This window comes from Pseudophryne corroboree, chromosome 5 (assembly GCF_028390025.1).
Source record: "Pseudophryne corroboree isolate aPseCor3 chromosome 5, aPseCor3.hap2, whole genome shotgun sequence".
Classification (NCBI taxonomy): Eukaryota; Metazoa; Chordata; class Amphibia; order Anura; family Myobatrachidae; genus Pseudophryne; species Pseudophryne corroboree.
Window position 1 is genome coordinate 283,590,674 of NC_086448.1, and position 23,221 is coordinate 283,613,894.

A 23,221-nucleotide genomic window follows, 5' to 3' on the forward strand; every position below is an offset into this window, starting at 1 on the left:
GATAAAGATGCGGAATATGTGTACGTTACATAAATAAGGGTTAAGAATTAATTTTATTAGCTTTTATTTATAAAGTGCTGACATATCATGCAGCGCTGAATATTGAAGGGATCATAATTCAAAGAAATTCCGTACAATGACAAGAACCAGACGGTAAAGATGGACCTGCCCAAATGAGTTCACATTTAAATAATGGTGGGAAGCATCTGATACATTAGGTTGCCAGATAAAAAACAAGTAGCTATTGCTGGAGTAAGTGTGTGTGGCTTCTGTATGGCAGAGGGGATGTAGTTATGGGACCGGCGGTCTCGCAATACCTCCCCCTACATCCTGAAGCCCCACAAACCCGACAGTCTGCATGCTGACTAAAAGGGACTATGCCCATAGAGTGGGAATAGAACCTCTGGTGAATGCAGCTCGCCACCGAGCCTGCAAGGGGCTTCGTAGCACTGACCCCCCCCCCCCCCCCCACCGGCATTCTGCGGCGGGGTACCCGACATCGGGATGCTGACCACCGGGATTCTGGCCGCTGGTAAAACATACCCAACCCTGGCAGAGTTATCAGCCAACCATGTTAACACAGCCAACTGGCTATTTTGTACAGCTGCCAGCAGTTGCTTGGCTTCAAACGAGGAAAAACAGTGGAAGGTGGAGGTATAAGAGGTGTCTGTCACTCACCTTCTGCAGTACCCAAACCTCCTTCATGCTATGAGTCTTTTGTTTTTGGTTACGTGGATACTCTTGTGGGTATCAGACTAGCTGTGTGTTCAGAATATTGGGGCAGATGTATTAATCCTGGAGAAGTGATAAAGCAGTAATAAGTGGAAGGTGATCACGCACCAGCCAGTCAGCTCCTAGCTGTCAATTTACATATTGGAGCTGATTGGCTGGCGCGTTATCACCTTGCACTTATCACTTCTTTATCCCTTCTCCAGGCTTAATACATCTGCCCCATTGTTTGATTATACCACTTCAATCACTATTATAGAATAGTGTCCAATATAATTTGTGATGCCTTTATTTCTAGTCGAGACCGAGTGACATGGAGAAGCGCAGATGAGCTAACGTGGCTGTTCCAGCAGCAGGGGGAGAAGCAGAAGCTGCACCGGTGTCTCATGAACCTCTTTGTATCGCAGAACCTTTACAAAAGGTGTGTGTTCAAGTGTATGTGTCGTCTGTCAGAGCGACAGTTCAGTGGATGCAAAGTGATTGCTGGTGTGTAAGTTTATTTTGGGATGATAAAACTCGTTGCATATGATAAATGGTGCTCCAGCCAATTAGCTCCTAACTGTCATATGTTTGAAAAATAACACTTGGTAGCTGATTGGCTGGAGCACCATTTACCATACTCAGTGGGGGGAATTCAAATGTTTGAAAAGTCAGTTGGGTGTCTGTTTTTTCTAATAGACAGGAAAAAACAGACACCCAACCGACTTTTCAAACATTTGAATTCCTCCCAGTGAGTTTTATCATTCACAACGAGTTTTATCACTCTCTCATAAATGGACCCCAGTGTCTTGCACTATAAATATTATAGATAAGTTATATCTTATTATGTTTGTGGCATGATAATTATTCCATAGTACTGTAGGTCCAAGAAACAAATTGGTCCGTCAAATTCAACCTTTGTAAATTTTATTGCTTTGCTTTTAGGGGCCATTTTGCTGAATTGCTAAGTTACTGGCAACTTGTGGGAAAGGACAAGATCTCAATGGCCACAGAATACATTGATGCGCTAAAGCAGTACGAGAAAAGCTGTGAGGGAGAAGAGAGCATGACTTGCCTGGCAGACTTGTATGAAACACTGGGGCGCTTTCTCAAAGACTTGGGTCTCCTCAATCAGGTGACTTGTCTTGTATAAGATTTATTTGTCATCTTCATAGATAAATATGATAGTGAGTAATCAATGGCGCTGGGATATCAGCATCAACAATGAATGGTTGACTGTTTTTTCAAGTGTGTGCCAATAGCAATGACTTATACCCCTTTCTCACAGAAAATGAAATTCCTGTGTGAAGCAGTTCTACCCAGTAACTTGCCAAAAAAACACGAGTCCTTTTTATATGTGAAAGGGTCAACCCGGGTTGAAATTCCCAGGACTTCGACCCAGGAATTTACCAGGAAATTTCAACCCAGGTTGACCCTTTCACGCAGACAAATACCCGTTTTCATCCGCAAAATACGGGGTAGAAATTCTTGGCCTGGCAATTTGCTTCTCTGTGTGAAAGGGGGGGGGGGGGGGGCAGTCAGAGACCGGCAAAACGACTCGGCACTCAAATACCGGGTAACTGCTGGAATTTCTGCTGAAAAGGGTATTGCTGTAATCCATAGTAATTAGATGTCTGTCTAGGGGATAATGGGACAGCTATGGGTTGCTAACTTGCTATGGAATATTTATACATCATTACCATTTTACAACCTCTTATTAACCCATTCATGCAGAGAAACATTTACAAATATTGTGTTTGCCGATGTTGTGGCACAGTATAACATTTGTAAGCATAAGGATGAAAATTAGGATATCCTGCCATGTGCACCTCCATCACCCCACGACCACAACTGACACAAAGCAGTAAAACCAGAGCTTATAGAAATAAATTACATTCTTTCATCTTGTTGTCAAGTTATTTGCAGATTGTCATAAATAGTTATCTTTTATATTATTGTTTTCAGCTATTACAGGTTTTGTAGTGGATTAAACAAAGTTATGTTTCTTGTGTGGCAACATGTATTTGTTTTTGTAATGCTTAGTTTTGTATATTCTTGCGTTCAAACTGCAAGACTGTGCAGGAAACATCAGCATCCTCTTCTATAGGGCCAACATGCAGAAATAACTAATGCTTTTCCATATAATTGTACCTTCACTTATCGGACAGTACCGGCGGAGGTGCCAGCTCAGTATTTAGGAGAATCAAGGCAACTTTGTCCACTGCCTATCCCACATGGTACTTTGCCACTTGCTGGATAATGACTGAAAACTGATTTCTTAATTTATAGTTGACATTTTTTACATGCTATTGTAAAATCATGATCTGTTATACCAATTATAGGCTTTTCTTATTCTGTAGGCTGTGACACCTCTTCAGCGTTCCCTGGAGATTCGAGAGACTGCTCTAGATCCAGATCATCCCAGTGTGGCCCAGTCACTGCACCAGCTGGCAGGGGTTTATGTGCAGTCCAAGAAGTTTGGGAATGCAGAACAGCTCTATAAGCAGGCTCTAGAAATAAGTGAAAATGCCTATGGCAGCGAGCACCTGAGAGTAGCTTGGGAACTAAATGCCTTGGCTGTGTTGTATCAGAAGCAGAACAAGTAAGACAGGGCAAACAGTCGTAATGCAAATATGTCTTTATAATGATGATTCTCTCTGACCAAAAATGTACACTTAAAATGTACATGCATTCAGAACCGGTCTCAAGCATAGGCAAACTAGGCAAATGCCTAGGGCATTTGGTATGCTTAAGGGCACCAGCAGCTTCTGCTGATTAAAATGATATGCGGCATGCCTATATTCTGTGTGTGACTGCGGCTGTATCTGCATACGAAATGCTACGTTGCAGTGTATTCCTGGAAAACACTGTAATGTAGCATTTCGTATGCAGATACAGCCGTAGTCGCACACAGAATATAAGCATGCATATCATTTGAATCAGCAGAAGCTGCTTGTGCATCCTAGACACATAGTAATGCAAATAAGATGCATTTTCATAAACAAAAGGCGCCAAACGTTAGCAGAGCTGCCAGGTGACTCATGCCAGGCATCTCCTGCAGAACTAGCGGCGGTGCTAGGGGGCACCAGCCAAAATCTTGCCTAGGACATCATATTGGTTAGGGCCAACTCTGCATGCATTGCATGTATATATGTATGTGCATTTATATTTACTATTGCAAAGTGAAGGTTCTTGTATACACATTTATAAAATTAAGAGCATAGAATTTAAATTAATTTGGGAAACAATAGCTCATTGCACCATTTTGTTTATAACATTACATTAGCATCAAGCCTTCTCTTGCCCTAACTGTACACAAGGCCTGCAGAAACATCATTGTGCAGCATAATTTTTCCCCTGACGTCCTTATTATGTTCATTATATAAACTTTCTGTTCTGTAGGTATGAGCAAGCAGAACAACTGAGGAAAAGAGCATTAAGAATCCGACAGAAGGCTGCAAAAAGAAAAGGGAGCATGGTAATACTAAAATGTATTACAGTCATTGAAACTACACTGTATATTTAATCTTAGAGGAGTCTGCTGTTTAAATCTGAACAATTCCTTTAAAAAAAAAAAAAATCCTTTTAAGAAAAGCTCCATTCCTTTTTTTTCTTTTCCATCAGATGCAACAGTGTTTGAAAAAAAACGTGCTGCACTCTAAATAATATTCAGTATCTAATGCAATTCCCCGTCACAGATCCAGTACACTGATCGCTGATCAGAAACACCGATTTGCGGACATCGATGATGGGCAGTCCATCAGGAAATTGGGGAAAAACAGCATGCTAAAAATCCCAAATTCTGCGATCCTGATAATTTTTGGTAGGAATCGTCGAATCAAGGATTTCCAACATGTTGGCTTTACCCAATCCACAGTCACAGGGATCTGGAGAACAGGAAATTCCCCCAATTATCCCCTGATGTGTGTGCCCCTTAAGACATTGGGCCTAATTCAGAGTTGATTGCAGCAGCAAATTTGTTAGCAGTTGGGCAAAACCATGTGCACTACAGGGGGGTGGGGCAGATATAACATGTGCAGAGAGAGTTAGATTTGGGTGGGGTGTGTTCAAACTGAAATCTAAATTGCAGTGTACAAATAAAGCAGCCAGTATTTACTCTGCACAGGAACAAAATAACCCACCCAAATCTAATTCTCTCTGCACATGTTATATCGGCCACACCTGCAGTGCACATGGTTTTGCCCAACTGCTAACAAATTTGCTGCTGCGATCTGAATTACCCCCATTGTGCATAGGATTGCGCACTATGAATTACCAAAAGCATGTTCAATGTGTGCTAACAATAGACAAGTATATTTAACACTAGAATCTGATATCTAACACTATAATCTCTCCCCTACTCTCTAGTATGGGTTTGCCTTATTAAGACGCCGTGCTCTTCAACTGGAGGAACTCACACTGGGCAAAGACACTTCGGACAATGCCAGAACACTAAACGAACTCGGAGTTCTCTATTATTTGCAGAATAACTTAGAGTAAGTACTCATAAATAAACAAAAACATACAAAAATACACACAATTCTCCATAACTCCAAGGTATCCAATTAGCCCAGATGCCGGTACGGCCGATAAAAACAGGCACTTATTGCGATTAATGACCGATGGTCATTATAATGGTTTCCAATTTTTATCAGCCGAAATTGGACCCGCGATTACCATTACACATGGGAATGAGGATAATTCCCTGTTCCCATATGTTATCGCGGCATCGGCAGGACACTTATCGCAGGTTATGCTTCGGGTGCCTGAGGCACCCGAAGCATAACCCCTGATAATTGCCAGCATCGGGGGAAGGAGTGAGTCACATCGGGGCTCTTTGGATAGCCCCAGGCGATACAATTACCTGCAGTCATTGACCACAAGTAATTGTATACCCCTCAAAAGGAGCGGACTAGGGGGGGCCAGTAGTTTATTTTCTAATCCTATGTTTCTGTTTTTCCATCTTCTTTATCTTCTGTATATAATTGTGTTCATATTACAAGCTGTTTTATTTAAAGTGGTTTGCATTGAACTTTTGCATGTGAAATTTAGTGACCTCTTACAGCAGTTATTTTCAACCTTTTTTTACTCGCGGCACACCGAACAATATTTTAAAATTGCCAAGGCACACCATCAGTTCCCCACAGAAAAAAAAAACACGCACATTGGCCCTCACAGTAAAAAAAAAATCCACACATACATTGGCCTATACAGAAAAAACAATCACATTGCTCCCCACATAAATCATGTTGCTCAATACATAAATCCTATTTCTCCCCACATAAATCAATCACATTGCTCCCCAGATAAATCATGTTGTTCACACATAAATCAATCACATTTCTCCCCAAATCCTATTGTTCCCCACAGGAGAAATAAAATAACAAATATCAGCCCATACCGGTCAGCTGTCCTTCTTCCTGTCCCTCAGTGGCGGGGGTTGTTCATAGTGGAGTGCTGAGAATACTGAGCAGCGGGTGGGCGGGCAGGTGTGGATGTGGGTGGGAAAAGAAAGTTGTGTATGCAGGCAGGAACTGGAAGATGTGTATGCGGGTGGGCTGGCTGGGTGGTGAGACGCAGCAGCCATGACCTATGATATCACACCGCTGCGTCTTCAAGTCATAGGTCACGGCCGGAGCACGACTGATCCTCTAAGAAGAGCCCGGGCCAACAGTTCACTCTGAAGGTGCAGGAAGCTGCTCTGGCTTCGCGGCACACCTTGCAACTGGTCGCGGCACACTAGTGTGCCACGGCACACTGGTTGAAAAAGCCTGTCTTACAGGGAAACCACCATTTCTACATTTAAACTTTATATAAAATAAAAAAGTAAAAAACAAAACAAACTTCAAGTAAAACAAGTAATAACTTGTAGGTTAAATTACGAATGACTAAAGTGATTAATTACATCAAATAATCTGTTCAAGAGTTTAAAAAAATTAAATATTATCTTAGAAAATCCTTTTTATCACAATCTAATCTCCTGTATACAAGATGTACAGTATTTTGTAACCTTTGCACTAATACAGCATAAACCACTGTATTGCACGGAACACTTGTAGTAGTACAGGTAGTATAGAACAGAAAAAGTACTGTGCAGCATTATGGCAATTATGTTGTGATGTAAAATGCGGGAAAATATAACCAGTGAAATGAGCGCTGTATTTATAGATAGATACATAATGGGAGCAGCTAATCATATAAGACAACTAATTCCTCCCATTAGACACATTACTAATTAAATTATAAATGTTATATAAATAACATACGTTGAAGACTAAAAAGGCAAAGGACAAATACACATTAATATTAAAATGAGTTAATTAAGGAAAAAAATCATAAAGGAATGCCGGTATTTCTCTAGCATCCATAAGGGATATTGGGGACAGATTAGTACAATGGGGGTATAGACGGGTCCAAAGGAGCCAGTGCACTTTCAATTTCTTCAACTGGGTGTGCTGGCTCCTCCCCTCTATGCCCCCTGCCACAGGCAGTTTAGAAAAAAAGTGCCCTCAGCAAAGGATGCACACTCTGCGAGCTCCAGAGTTTTTCTTCAATTTCTTTTAAACTTTTTGCTTATTTCGGTATGCTGTTTGGGCAACAGCATACCTGCGCCGTGGGAGTTAGATGGGGGGACGGTCACCGGCCTCATGAGGTGCAGGGCCGCTTCTGTTTGTTCAACGGGGCAATGCGCCTTAGCTGTCGCAGCATGCTGCACACCCCTAACAGAGCCTGAAGGTGAGTACAAACCGAGAGCCCCGGTTCATTGTGCGGCAGAGGCGCGGGTGAGGCGTATAGGTCCCTCCTGGGGGGGACCCGCTGGTGCACCTGCGTGAGACTGGCTGGAGGTTTTGTACCAAGCATTTATGTGAGGTTACAAAGGGTGTTGGAGACATAGGGGTATATGCAATTGCGGTCGAATTCGCGGCAATTTTCGCCGTTTTTTAATTCGACTCAATTCGACAGGTGAATCCCGGAAGGTGGCTTCCGGAATTCACCATATTCAATGAAAAACGGATTCGCCAGAGTCGCGGGCGAAAATCGGCCGATTTGGCGGATTTTGCCGCGATTTTAAAAAACGGGAAAAAACGGGAAAAACCCGAAAAAAAAATGGCGTGGGGTCCCCCCTCCAAAGCATAACCAGCCTCGGGCTCTTCGAGCTGGTCCTGGTTCTAAAAATGCAGGGGAAAAATTGGGCAGGGATCCCCCGTATTTTTAAAACCAGCACCGGGCTCTGCGCCTGGTGCTGGTGCCAAAAATACGGGGGACAAAAAGAGTAGGGGTCCCCCGTATTTTTAACACCAGCATCGGGCTCCACTAGCTGGACAGATAATGCCACAGCCGGGGGTCACTTTTATGCCGTGCCCTGCGGCCGTGGCATTAACTACCCAACTAGTCACCCCTGGCCGGGGTACCCTGGGGGAGTGGGGACCCCTACAATCAAGGGGTCCCCCCCCCCAGCCACCCAAGGGCCAGGGGTGAAGCCCGAGGCTGTCCCCCCCCATCCAATGGGCTGCGGATGGGGGGGCTGATAGCCTTTTGTGATAATAAAAAGATATTGTTTTTTCCATTAGTACTACAAGTCCCAGCAAGCCTCCCCCGCAAGCTGGTACTTGGAGAACCACAAGTACCAGCATGCGGGAGAAAAACGGGCCCGCTGGTACCTGTAGTACTACTGGAAAAAAAATACCCAAATAAAAACAGGACACACACACCGTGAAAGTAAAACTTTATTTCATACGCCGACACACACATACTTACCTATGTTGACACGCCGACTGCCACGGTCTCCGACGATCCGAGGTACCTGTGAAAAAATTATACTCACCTTCCAGCGTCCAGAGGTACATCCAGGTCCAGAGATAATCCACGTACTTGGCAAAACAAAAAAACGAACAACGATCCATACCGGACTAGAAAGGGGTCCAATGCTTTCACATCAGACCCCTTTCTCCCGAATGCCGGGACATCACGTGACTCCTGTCACTGAAGTCCCTTCAGCCAATCAGGAAGCGCTACTTCCGTGGCGCTCATCTGATTGGCTGTGCGCTGTCTGTGATGTGACAGCGCATCGCAAAGCCGCTCCATTACTTTCAATGGTGGGAACTTAGCGGCTAGCGGGGGGGTCACCCGCCGGTCAGCCGCTGACCGGCGGGTGACCTCACCGCTAGCCGCTAAGTTCCCACCATTGAATATAATGGACTGGGCTGTGCGATGCGCTGTCTGCTCAGACGCACAGAGCCAATCAGATGAGCGCAACGAAGTTGCGCTTCCTGATTGGCTATAGAGACCTTTCTGTGACAGCTGTCACTGACAGGTCTCTCTGCATTCGGGGATAGGGGTCCCATGTGTCAGCATGGGACCCCTTTCAGTCCGGCATGGAGCGGGTGTTCGGTTTGTTTTTTTCTCCAAGTACGTGGATTTATCTCTGGAGCCTGGTTGAGGTGAGTATATTGATCTTTTATTTTCAGGTACCCCTGGATTCTACATGGAGAAGAGGACCGATGTCGGCGTGTGAACATAGGTAAGTATGTGTGTGTCGACGTATGAAATAAAGTTTTACTTTCACGGTGTGTGTGTCCTGTTTTTATTTGGGTATTTTTTTTCCAGTAGTACTACAGGTACCAGCGGGCCCGTTTTTCTCCCGCATGCTGGTACTTGTGGTTCTCCAAGTACCAGCTTGCGGGGGAGGCTTGCTGGGACTTGTAGTACTGCTGGAAAAAACAATATTCTTTTCATGATCACAAAAGGCTATCAGCCCCCCCATCCGCAGCCCATTGGATGGGGGGGGACAGCCTCGGGCTTCACCACTGGCCCTTGGGTGGCTGGGGGGGACGGACCCCTTGATTGAAGGGGTCCCCACTCCCCCAGGGTACCCCGGCCAGGGGTGACTAGTTGGATATTTAATGCCACGGCCGCAGGGCACGGCATAAAAGTGACCCCCGGCTGTGGCATTATCTGTCCAGCTAGTGGAGCCCGATGCTGGTGTTAAAAATACGGGGGACCCCTACGCTTTTTGTCCCCCGTATTTTTGGCACCAGCACCAGGCGCAGAGCCCGGTGCTGGTTTTAAAAATACGGGGGATCCCCTGTCAATTTTTTCCCCGCATTTTTAGAACCAGGACCAGCTCGAAGAGCCCGAGGCTGGTTATGCTTTGGAGGGGGGACCCCACGCCATTTTTTTTTAGGATTTTACCGTTCCAGCAATAAAAAAAATAAAAAATAATAATAATATTTAAAAAAATATATAAATAATATTTGTGCCTCCAAAAAAAAAAAAAAAGTACCTAATCCCTTCTAATATAAATAGATCTGCTATTCCCAAAAAAAAAAACACAAAAAAAAACATGTTTAAATTTTTTTTATTTGTTTTCACCCTCCAAAGTGTGGCGGATTGAAAATGACGAATTTGCTGTCTAAAAGCACTGCTGTCGAATTTCCAAACTTGAATTGAATATGCTTTGGTCGAATTGCAGCACTTATATCATTGCAGAAAAGTCGAATTTGCAAAAATTCGAATTTCAAAAAGTCGAATTTTGAAAGTCCGTTTTTTGGTCGGAAAGCACTGAATTGCATAGGCGAATTTTTTTTTTGGTCGAAAATGACCCGAAATTCGACAATTTCGGGAATTCGACCGCAATTGCATATACCCCATAGCCAGTATAAACTTTATTAGTAGCTCCAGCGACATTGCAGGAGGCGGAGCTACATCAGGGCTCAGCTGCATTTTGGCACCTTCCCCTGCATAATCAGCAGCAGCAGCCTCATACAGAGGGGGAGAGCCGCTATTAGTGCACAGTTTACATTCCTCTGGGGAATTCTCTGTACAGACATTATCACTGTTATATAATATACATAAAACGCTGACAGTGCGCTTGTGTCCTCTCTTCTGTGTCTCCTCTCACATGCAATAGGGCAGGCTTGTATTGTATTCAGTCTGTGTTGTATGTGTATTGTATCTGTATTTCATAATGGTGAAACAGAAGTTGTGCAGTGTATGTCAGATTCTCCCCTATTTCATCTGGCTCCATATCATGTGAGCAGTGTAGTCAGTCATCACAAGATGCTGATAACAATGTGGGGGAGAGTCCAGAGCCTTCCTGGCTGGGGGCTATCAAACTATGATGTCTGATATATCATCTCAGCTCACTGCCAATGCCAATAAAACACAAGAACTGCAACAAGCAGTGGCTAGCCTAACTGCCAAGGCTGATGTTTCCCATCCACCACTGTCTACTACAGATGCACAAAAACGTGCTTTATCTGCAATCCTATCAGATTCTGATGATGATGTACAGGTTGATGGGGATGATGTGGATCCCATTAGTGGGGATTCCACCCCTACACAGGGTATTGAACCCCTCTTATTGGCTATACGGGATGTGTTACAGCTCCCCCTGGAGGACGATACTAATCAGCAGTCATTTTTCCTCCCACAAGACAAACTGACAGTCACTTTTCCTGATTCCAAGGAATTGGATGATTTATTTAAATTAGCCTGGAAAAATCCAGATAAAAAATATCAGGTTTCCAATAGGTTTTTGCATACCTTCCTCTTTGCCCATGAAGGCAGGAAATTGTCGGTAAAAATATCCAGCAGTAGACATCTCAGTCTCTCGCCTCTCTAAGAAGGCGGTGCTCCCATCTCAGGGCTCCTTTACGGTAAAGGCTCGGGGGTAAGAAAAATTTAAACCACTCTGAAATCTGTCTACACTGCTGCAGGTGTAGCTCAAAGACCGGTCATTGCTGGTTGCTGGATGACGCATGCAATTCATATGTAGGCTACTCAAATTCAGGAGGGTCTTTCGGGTGATATGACCATAGTTACTACTTTAACTTTCCTAAAACACATTCAGGACACGGCAAGAGTCCTTTGTGACTCCCTTAAAGAGATTGGCAATATTAATTCTAGGACCACTGCTATGGCTGTGTCTGCACGCAGAGCCATATGGTTGCGTCAGTGGATTGCAGATGCTGACTCCAAACGTAATGTGTAATCTCTTCCCTTCGCAGGGGAATGGCTCTTCGGAGGTGAGTTGGATGCATGGATCTCCAGAGCTACTGCTGGGAATTCCACGTTTCTCCCCTCAGGCGCTTCACTTGCTAGGCGTGCCTATCCGGGACGTCTACTCAGTACTTTCAGTTCTCCAGATTTCGATCTAGAGCGAGGGGTGTCTCCAGCGCAGCTAGAGGCTCCAGAGATAAACCTAAAAAACAGCCGTTGCTGGTTCTCAAGAACAGAGCAACAGTTCAGCTTCCACAAAGACTACGACATGATGGTGCCCACCCACCCCGAGGGGATCTCGTGGTGGGAGCTCGGTTACGTCACTACAGCCACATATGGGACAGTTCCTGCCAAGATGCCTGGGTAAGGGACCTTATCTCTCAGAGTTACAAGCTGGAGTTTGACGGTGCTCCTCCCCAACAATTTTTCAAATCAAGCTTACCAGCTTTGGAAAATATGTGCGTTACGCTACTACTGGCCATCGACAAGTTGGTCCAGTCCCAGGTTATTGTTCCAGTACCCCTGCTACAGCAAGGACAAGGTTACTACTCCAGTCTGTTTATAGTGCCAAAACCAGACGGGTCTGTGAGACCCATTTTGATTCTGTAGTCCTTGAATCCTTACTTGAAGGTTTTAAAATTCAAGATGGAATCTTTGAGAGCGGTGATCGAGGCCTGGAACACCAAGAATTCCTAGTGTCCCTGGATATCAAGGACGCTTACCTCCATATCCCAATTTGGCCTCCTCATCAGTCCTATCTGCAGTTCACCCTATGGAGCGATCACTACCAGTTTCAGGCTTTACCCTTCGGCCTGTCTACAGCTCCGAGGGTGTTCACGAAGGTGATGGCGGAAATGATGTTTCAACTCAAAGTCCAGGGGGTCAACATTGTCCCTTACCTGGACGATCTCCTGATAAAACCGAGTTCCAGGGAGCTTCTACTGCTCCAGATAGATCATACTATCCAACTTCTGTCTCACTACGGGTGGATTCTCAGTTTACAGAAGTCCCACCTGGAGCCGTCTCAATGTCTCCTGTTTCTGGGCTTGATACTGGATACTGTAGCTCAGAGAGTGGTCCTCCCAGAGGACAAAGTGAGAAGACTTCAAGAAATGGTTCGCATGGTTCTCCGACCAGCTTGAGTTTCCATTCATCTTTGCATAAAATAGTTGGGAAAGATGGTGGCCTCATACAAGACGATACAGTTCGGAAGGTTCCATGCCAGACCCTTCCAATTGGACATCCTGAACATGTGGCCCAGTTCCATTCTTCAAATGCACTGGATGATTCGGCTGTCACCCCAGGCTAGGATTTCACTCCTGTGGTGACTACAGTCTTCCAACCTACTGGAGGGTCAACGCTTCGGGTTTCAGGATTGGATACTCCTCACGACGGATGCGAGTCTGAGAGGATGGGGAGCTGTCACCCAGGGGTCGCAATTTAAGGGCAGATTGTCTGACCAAGAGGCCCTACTTCCGATCAACATACTGGAACTTCGGGACTTCGGGCTACCTACAATGCTCTGATTCAGGCCTCCCCTCTACTCTGGGATCAGGCAATCCAGGTTCAGTTGGACAACGCCATGGCAGTGGCATACATCAGTCGACAAGGAGGGACAAAAAGCAAGGCCTGCATGCGAGAAGTGTCCAAAATACTTCTCTGGGTGGAAAGAAATGCAAGAGCACTGTCCACAATTTTCATTCCGGGAGTGGGCAACTGGGAAGCGGACTTCCTGAGTTGCCACGATCTCCACCCGGGGGAGTGGGGATTACACTCACAGGTGTTTCAACAGATTGTCGACAGGTGGGGATGCCCACAGATCGACATGATGGTGTCTCGCCTCAACTAGAAGCATCGCTGCTACTGCTCGCGAACCAGAGACCCTCAGGCGAGCGCAGTGGATGCGTTGACATCGCCTTGGCCTTACCAGCTGGTCTACCTATTTCCTCTGATTCCATTGATCCCAAGGGCGCTCAAGCAGATCAGACATCACGGAGTACAAGCAATCTTGATTGCACCGGATTGGCCCCGGAGAGCGTGGTACGCAGCTCTTCTGGACATGTCCATAGAAGACACTTGGCCTCTGCCACTAAGAAGGGATCTTTTTCAGCAAGGACCGTTCATCTACTCAGACTTAAGGTGGCCTCGTTTGATGGCATGGAAGTTGAACGGAACATCCTAGCTCACAAAGGGCTTTCCAAAAAGGTCATTATTGCCACTATGATGCAAGTCAGAAAACCTGTGACTTCAAGACACTATCATCATATCTGGCGGAGATATGTCTCTTGGTGCGAGGAACGCACATATCCATCTGCAGAATTCCACTTGTGAAGATTCCTTTGTTTCCTACAGTCTGGAGTGGATAAAGGCTTACGTCTTGGATCCATTAAGGTTCAGATTTCTGCCCTTTCCGTCTTCTTCAAGAAGAAGTTGGCTATCCTGCCAGAAGTTCAGACCTTCTTGCAAGGGCTGCTTCACAAACAACCTCTGTTTGTGCCGCTTGGCGCCATAGGATTTGGGTGTGGTGTTACGATTTCTACAGTTTTCCTGGTTTGAACCTCTAATGACGGTAGAAGACAAGTACCTCACGTGGAAGATGGTGATGTTACTGGCCCTGGCTTCTGCTAGACCTATCTCAGAATTGGGGGCCTTATCGTGTAAAAGTCCATACTTAGTCTTTTACGAGGACAGAGCAGAGCTCAGAACTAGGCAGCAGTTCCTGCTGAAGGTGGTCTCCGCATTTCACTTGAATCAACCTCTTGTGATTCCATCCAGTTCTGGCTCTTCTGCCCCTCCGGAGGCATTGGATGCAGTGCAAGCCTTGAAGATCTATGTCAAGAGGACGGCTCGGATCAGAAAGACGGATTCCTTGTTCGTGCTGTATGATGCACAGAAAAAGGGTTGCCCTGCTTCAAAGCAGTCCATTGCTCGTTGGATTCGGCTTACTATCCAACAGGCCTATGTGTTGTCAGCCTTGCTGCTTCCTAAGTCTCTAAAAGCCCACTCTACTAGATCGGTGGGCTCCTCCTGGGCGGTTGCCCGAGGAGTCTTGGCCTTGCAACTATGCCGAGCTGCCACCTGGTCGGGGAAGAACACCTTTGTGAAGTTCTACAAGTTTGATATCCGGGCCGAAGAGGATACCCAGTTTGGGCAGGCGGTGCTGCAGATGTCTCTGCACGTTCCTGCCCGTTCTGGAAGCTTTGGGACATCCCCATCATCTAATCTGTCCCCAATATACCTTATGGATGCTAGAGAAAATAGGATTTTAATACCTACCGGTAAATCCTTTTCTCATAGTCCATAAGGGATTATTGGGCGCCCGCCTCTGTGCGGTGACTTTCTGCAGGTTCTCTGTTATGTGTTACTTGTTCAGCTGTTGCTGTTTCTATTGCCAGCCGTTGCTGGCCCGGTTATGTTATGGTGTGCTGGTGTGTAAATCTCACCACACTTGTTGTTATGTTCCTTCTCTCAAGTATGTAATTTCTCCTTTGGGCACTGTATACCTATACTGCCTGTGGCAGGGGGCATAGAGGGGAGGAGCCAGCACACCCAGTTGAAGAAATTTAAAGTGCACTGGCTCCTTTGGACCCGTCTATACCTCCATCATACTAATCTGTCCCCAATATCCCTTGTGGACTATGAGAAAAGGATATACCCGTAGGTACAGTATTAAAATCCTATTTTTGCAGTAACTATATACAGTATATATCAACATATATAGTCTTTCTGAACAAATCTGTTCTTAGCAGGAGGCAATTTAGCCCAAATAATTGTAGGGAAAGTCCAGCTGAATAATAAGGACACGTTTAGCAGTTACTGTATTCCAGCATGTTTAGTTCTCTGTTGCCTGGACACCATGGGGGCAATTCAAATCTGATCGCTGGGCTGCTAATTTTGCTGTCCTGCGATGAGATAGTCGCCGCCTCCATGGGGAGTGTAAATTCGGCGTGCAAGTGTGCGATCGCATGTGTAGCTGAGCTGTGAAAATCCACTTTGTGCAGTCTTTGAGCAACCCAGGACTTACTCCTCCAGCGCGATGAGAACAGGCTGATCGGGGTCGGAGCTGACGTCAGACACCCCTCCTGAAAATGCTTGGTAACGCCTGCGTTTTTCCGGACACTCCCTGTAAATGCTCAGTTGCCACCCACAAATGGCTTTTTCCTGTCAATCACCTTGCGAATGCCCATGTGATCAGATTTTCGCACCATCCTGTCGCTGACCGGCGATTCTGTTGTTGTTGTCCGATGTGCGTTCATATTGCGGTGCATACGCATGCGCAGTTAGGATCTGATTGCCCGCTGTGCGAAAACGTACAGCAACGATCAGATCTGAATTACCCCCCATGTTGGAATAGGCTCTGCTAGCACTGTGAACCAGTTGAACAGCACCTGCAATGATTATCATGTCCAATTGTTACTGTGGCTCAGCAATGAACCAAGAATTCCTTTATCATGCTTGTTCCATTCGGGTAACAATGCGAATCCGGACCCTGGCTTCTTTCTATACCACATTGCTGGAACAGACTGATGGATGGTAGTCAAAGGCAATTTCTTTTTGACAATACCAGATAATTGACACGTTTTGTAAGTTAGCTAAAATGTAAAGTGTGTATTAATTAATTAGAACAGAGATCTAATAGTGATACCCTGGAGAAGCTAAAATTAAGGGAAACACATAGACCACTTGAAAAAGTCCTGTGGTGGAAACAAATCGTGTTGATTATATAGTGCTGTCAAGCAGGATTTCAAGGGCATTCCAGGAGGGTATCCGGTCTATAGAGCTACACTAAAAAGGTCTACAGTCAATAGGTCGACCACTAATGTTAGACATGCATTAGGTTGACAGGGTCAAAAGGTCAACATGACAATGTTCGACACAAGTTTTTTATTTTATTGTTTCAACTTTGTCATACTTTACCATCCACGTGGACTTACAGGACTTACACCTGTGCTAAGTGCAACGGTAGCGGAGCAAGGCACCTTGGTGGTCATTCCGAGTTGTTCGCTCGGTAAAAATCTTCGCATCGCAGCGATTTTCCGCTTAATGCGCATGCGTAATGTCCGCACTGCGACTGCGCCAAGTAAATTTGCTATGCAGTTAGGAATTTTACTCACGGCTTTTTCATCGTTCTGGCGATCGTAATGTGATTGACAGGAAATGGGTGTTACTGGGCGGAAACAGGCCGTTTTATGGGCGTGTGGGAAAAAACGCTACCGTTTCCGGAAAAAACGCAGGAGTGGCCGGAGAAACGGAGGAGTGTCTGGCCGAACGCTGGGTGTGTTTGTGACGTCAAACCAGGAACGACAAGCAGTGAAATGATCGCAGATGCCGAGTAAGTCGGAGCTACTCAGAAACTGCTATGAGGTGTGTAATCGCAATATTGCGAATACATCGTTCGCAATTTTAAGATGCTAAGATTCAATCCCAGTAGGCGGCGGCTTAGCATGAGCAAATCTGCTAAAATCCGCTTGCGAGCGAACAACTCGGAATGAGGGCCCTTGTCTGAAGCATGGCGAGAGAAGCTAGCCATGCGAGGGGACATGGTACACTAATGGGGCTTGTTTGTGGCAGAAAAGTGAAAAAAACACAAAAAAAGAAACCTGTTTTGTGCTGACCATTTCCATGTCGACCTTTTCCTGTCATCCTTTTTTTACTGTCTACCTATTTGTTGACCTTTTGACCCTGTCGACCTAATGCATGTCTACTATTAGTGGTAGACCTATTGACTGTAGACATTTTTAGTGTAGATCTAATAATACACGACCTTCCAGGAGGAGCTTTCCTCAAAATGGGAGAAATTGTATTGTCACTTGGCCAGACAACAACAGTTCAGTCTGTCTTCAGAAACTGGTTGTGGCTGAGAGACATAAGACTCAGCAGTGAATGTCCTTTTGCCATTTGGAATGGGAGAATTGATTCCTGACTGAAGGATTTGGTTTGTTATGCAGACATTTTAGTATAAAGGTCTTATGGAAGAGAACCCAGGCTCTTTGACTGGACACCTTTTTTTCCAGACAGATATTGTTAGGGGCTCACAAAAGTGTATTTTTCAGCTATGTTTTCTCCCTCCTGCTACTTGCAGAACAGCGGAAATGTTTCTTAGACGTTCACTGGAAATGAGAGAGCGAGTTCTGGGCCCAGAACACCCGGACTGTGCCCAGTCGTTAAACAATCTGGCTGCTTTATACAATGAGAACAAGCAGTATGACAAGGCAGAGGAATTGTATGAGAGAGCGCTAGACATTCGCAGGAGAGCTCTATCTCCAGACCACCCATCATTGGCCTATACTGTGAAACATCTTGCTGTGCTCTACAAGAGAAAAGTAGGTAAACCTTTTATCTGAATTACATGTCTCACACCATGTTAAAATGAGTCCTTAGGCTAGGTACGCACGATACAATTTTTGGGCCAACCTGGCAGATATTAGGTTGATAGCTCGATAATTGTTTAGTTTGTACACTGCGTCAGGGCCTGATGGTCGGTCCACAACATGTAGAATCCGCTTCAGATATAGCATGTGCTGCGATTTCATTCTTGACATTTTAGAATCGTTCAGAAAATGCAGTGTGTATGGACCTCGGCCGGATTTCTGCTGATAGTTGTATGGAGACACTGATTGGTGAGATGATTTGGAATCAAAGGGATCATTTACAACTAAATGATTGTTGGGTAGTGTGTACACTGCATATAACCCATTTTCAGGATAATTTTGGTCTGTCAAAATGGGGTGTAGTATGGTATGGCTCCCAGCAGCCAGCATACCAGTGCTGGAATCCCGACAGCCTGCATACCGACAGCTGGGTGAGAGCAAATGTGCCTCTTGCGGGCTCGCTGCGCTCGCCACTCTACGCGCGCCACGCTATCTATTCTCCCTCCAAGGGGGTTGTGGACCCCCAAGAGGGAGAAAAGGTGTCGGTATGTCGGGTGTCAGGATTCTGGCGCCTGTATACTGTGCGTCAGGATCCAAACAGCTGGCAAACTGAAGATCACCCGTCAAAATGGGTCTACTAACAATATATTTTAAAATGGACCTACAGCCTATATTTTATATCACTGACTTATACCACTACTAATCCTCTGAATGATTTTGCAGACAAAAGGGTATATATACATGCTGTTGTTGGAATGGATCCGACAACCCCTATTCAAAGAGTGGCCAAATCCGACTGTCGGATTTGGGCGTTCCTGGTTTCCTGACCTGCTGCTGCTGTCAGTGGCTGCGCGGACAGTGGCGCCGGGGTGGAGATGTCTGCGGCGGTGGGGGGAGCAGCGGGGAGAGCAGCAGAGGAGACGGGGCAGACGGGGGGAGGAGCGGCTGCAGCAGCGTAACAGGAGACTAACGGCAGCGTCCACCCGGCTCCAGCAAGCGGGACCTCGCTTGCTGGAGCCGGGTGGACGCTGCCGCTGGGTTCCTGCTCTCCCCGCTGCTCCCCCGTCTCCTGCTCTCTGCTCCCTCATCTTAATCCGACTTTTTTTAAAGTCGGATTGAGATTGTCAGAAACGAGGCTAAAACCTGTCCGGTTTGGCCCCGCTTCCGACAATGCACGCTGATCGGCGGCTGAAGCCGCTGATCAGTGTGCATTCCGACAAGTCGGGCTTCGCGACTTGTCGGAAAAAATGGGGCCGTAATAATAGGTCGGAACTCCTTCCGACCTAAAACTGTCGGAAGCTGCCATCTTTCCGACAAGACGGCAGCTTCCAACAGTTATTGAATATACCCCCAAAACTACTATTTATACCAATTTGTGTTGGGTTTTTGCAGCCTGATTTATTTACACATTTGCATTGAGTAAAATTCTTATTTAAATACAATTCTAGTTTTCTCTTCTTTACAAGTGTCGTTGAGCCGAGCGCAGTACCAGTTGTGTTATATATACCAAGTTGTCTGACCAGTTTGCTCTACTTGTACAGTAGTACACAATGGGGATGATGCACTATGAGAACTACTGCATGTGTGTGAAAACTCTGTGTTCATGCCCTAGAAAGCAGTTGTACACATATGCGCCTGATTCCGGCACTTACACCTGGAGAGACAGGATGGGGGGAGGAGGGGCGTTTTAAACTTGGTCAAGTACAGTAAGCACAAGCTCCAACTGATGCAGTATGGCACTCAGACACATATATGCCTGGCAAAGCCACAATATTTGCAGGTCATGAAGCGCAGGGGCAGATTTCAGGTGAAGATGTTAAGAGGCGCTGGCACTCGAAAACTGCTTGTGATTGACTGGAACTAAGGAACAGAGGGCTATTTTATAATCCGCCACAGTGCGTGTGAAACGGTGTATACAGTACACGATGTGCAGCCACTTACTTTTCAGAAATGCTGCATGTAACATTCAGCAGCATTTTCCAACAACTTGGGGGGAGGGTACCACAGTAGCGGTGCACATTTGACGCAGTTAATATTTTTGTGTTTGGTAAATTAATGTAACATCACGTATAGCTAATACACTAGACATACATTAGACCACAGTTATCGTGCAATACTAATCGGATGCCTCTTTCCCATTATCAGAATAGCTGCGTGTTGATGTTATTTTGCTTGTTTTATAAAATGTTATTTAATTCCTCAGGGAAAGCTTGATAAAGCCGTACCTCTTTATGAGTTGGCTGTAGAAATACGTCAGAAGTCATTTGGTCCCAAGCACCCCAGTGTTGCCACAGCCTTGGTGAATCTTGCTGTGCTGTACTGTCAGATGGTAAGAGCTTCAGCTTTGTGATACAGTATTTATTCTGAATACAGTGTATATTGTTTACAGCAGACCTTTGTACTTCCTAAGGGAATGTTAGAAAATTCAAGACGTACTTCAGCCTGGTAAGTATTAATCAAAATGTGTGTATATATATTGTGAGATGGACAGCAAAACTTGCTGTGCCTCTCAAAAGATACAAGGGAGTAAATAATAAAGAACTGTCTTATTGGCGCCTCTTCCAAATATTACTCTGGGCCAGTTGTATCATCACTTGGAAAGTGTTAAAATGGAGAGTGAAAAGGCATCAGCCAATCAGCTCCGCCTGTGACATGACAGTTAGGAGCTGATTGGCTGGTACTGTTTCACTCTCCATTTTATCACTTTCCAAGCGATGTTGCATCTAGCCGTAAATCTTGGTTGGTTTGTGTAGCAATGTCATTTTATGTAACCTAGTAACACCTTCCCATCACCACCCACCCCTAATCTTATTCTGAGCTGTAACAGTGCACATGCCCAGCACACTAACTTTTATGTTGGTTTGTAACCGCTTTCAGTCATCACCAATAACCCTGGCTACTTGTGATTTTCACGTATAGCAGTCTGTACTCACCAGTAATCTGTTAATCCTGCGATATCAGCACAGAGGGCCTGATTCAGAGGTGGACGAAGTGCACAATCAGTGATTGACAGTCTGCTGCCATTTTGGGTGGGGGGATGGGGGTGGTGACAGCATCAGTTTCTCAAAATGGAGATATGCCGCCGTCACTGTAGGGGACGTGGCCAGGACCTCCGTCAGAGGACGGACATTTCCTGGACTCTTGGTAGCTCCTGCAGCAGCTGGCTTGCGCAACACAATGGAGATGATCTGATACTGCATCCTAGTACGCAGTTCGGATCAGTTATGCATGCAGGAGGCGTAATGCCACTTGCTGCATTACCATATTACTGCTATCGCTGCTGCTTCTCTGTAATCAGCAGCGATAGCAACTCCAATCACGTCTGAATCAGGCCCAGAGTTATTAGATAATAGGCATGAGCAGGGAAGGCAAAGTCAAACAAACCAGGTTATGGCAATGGCAGTAGAAAAAGCCATGGTCAAAAGAAAAGTGGACATTTTATTTGACAGCCTGAAATCAGCAGATATCATGAGCATGTACTATAAGATATGTCACAGTGCGAAGCGCATACACTGCCAGATGCGGCCACCAATGATTGGATCAGCTGGCCATGTTGTAAGATTTCTCATGCCCGATCATCACTGTCATACACTATGCAATTATTTGCCCAATCCACTAATTGCATATGCACGGCTTTAGGAATTTAATTGATCTGCATGAGAGGATGTCGACTGGTATTTCCGATAATTTGACTATGTTTTAAATGAAAAGAGAATCTAATTACTTGTTTGAATGCAAATGAGCCAGTGGTAGAAACTAGTTTTACAAAAGTGGTCAGCCATCATCAAGATCACTTTAGAAAGCGTTAAGTCAACAATGGATTCCCTGTTTTCTGGGGGTAATGCATTTAACATTCCAAAAATAAATGTTCTGGCATTTTACTTATCACAGATCTCCTAAAAATTAACATATTATTTCGTTGTTTTTTTTTTTTTAAATAAGGCCGCCAACTGTATAGTAAATAACTCTTTTATTTAAAAAATAAATAAAAATGCCTGGATGACATGCTAATTTACTAATATGACCCTTTGATGCTTGTTGGAGAATTTGTCACGGTAGTTTGAGAAGGGTGTCTGCTGGAGACTGATTATGCTGCTATGCGGCAGATAAATCTAGAGTTATATTACAGTATGAAATAATATTCTGGCACCTTCAAGATTTTAAATGTTTTCAATACTTAAGATTCAGTAATGACACTTCCAAGGCAAACCGTGGCATTTTACGCCTGTTTTATTGTTAGAAGCAGTGATTCCAGAATGCAAAGCATAAATCAGACTCCATCAGTAAACATTGCCACTTGACTTCTCAATAAAAAGTATAGCCAACATCCTTCAGGCTTCTCTTCCCATCAGACAAATACAGCTGAGAGCTCACGTAGTCGCTTCAAAGGTATTATCCAGCACAGAAATCCAATCTGCCCAATAACAGTTAACCCTGTGGTTTTTCTTTCCTTATTCATCATGGCTTACTACATGTGGATATCCAACAAACACAAGTTGGTGAGACATTTTTCCATATTCTGTTGGTAACATTGCATAAGTAGTGCTTGAATTGTTGGTTAGCAACAGCATCACTTGGGTAATATGGGTCCAGTAAGTTAGGTCGACAGTTATCATGTTGACATGCATATAGTCAACATTAAATTGTTGACATGGTTGAAATGTCAACATGCTTAGCAACCCTAACATCTCATCTCCCTCCCCTCAGCTTAGCCCTAACCATCCCAGCAGTGCAGCTACCTGTTGGCATTCTGAGAATGTCAACATGTTGAACCATGAAAACATTGTGGTGTCTACATTATGTATATTTACATGGTAACTGTCCATTGGCGTTTCTATAATGGGTGCAATGGGTGCGGTGCCAATGGGTCCAGGGGGGGCCCACACTGCACCCATTGCACCCATTTTAATACTTACCTTTCTGGAGTCCAGTGCCGGGAGCTGCGATCTCGGCGGAAATCGCCACCAGTAGCCAAATTGGTCTCCGTAATATGGCAGGCGCCATGTTTCCAGAGACCTGCGCATGTGCAGTAGACTTCTACAGCGTCATACAGAGGAGGGGGCCCACCCGGAGGTGCACATGGGCCCCCTCCTCTGTAGAAACGCCCCTGTAACTGTCGACAGTGTGACTTGATACTGGGT

At 45.2% G+C, this 23,221-nt stretch overlaps 1 protein-coding gene across 2 annotated transcripts in view; it reads left to right on the top strand.

Annotated features, from left to right (window-relative positions):
- NPHP3 (nephrocystin 3) overlaps nucleotides 1-23,221 on the top strand; it is a 303,001-nt gene that overhangs the window by 275,411 nt on the left and 4,369 nt on the right. For both annotated transcript variants that reach the window (XM_063922378.1, XM_063922379.1), the window contains 7 exons: nucleotides 1,028-1,150; nucleotides 1,654-1,843; nucleotides 3,069-3,310; nucleotides 4,111-4,186; nucleotides 5,077-5,204; nucleotides 17,792-18,032; nucleotides 20,284-20,409. In XM_063922378.1, coding sequence (XP_063778448.1) covers nucleotides 1,028-1,150; nucleotides 1,654-1,843; nucleotides 3,069-3,310; nucleotides 4,111-4,186; nucleotides 5,077-5,204; nucleotides 17,792-18,032; nucleotides 20,284-20,409 — 1,126 coding nt within the window. The remainder of the gene's footprint in view (nucleotides 1-1,027; nucleotides 1,151-1,653; nucleotides 1,844-3,068; nucleotides 3,311-4,110; nucleotides 4,187-5,076; nucleotides 5,205-17,791; nucleotides 18,033-20,283; nucleotides 20,410-23,221) is intronic.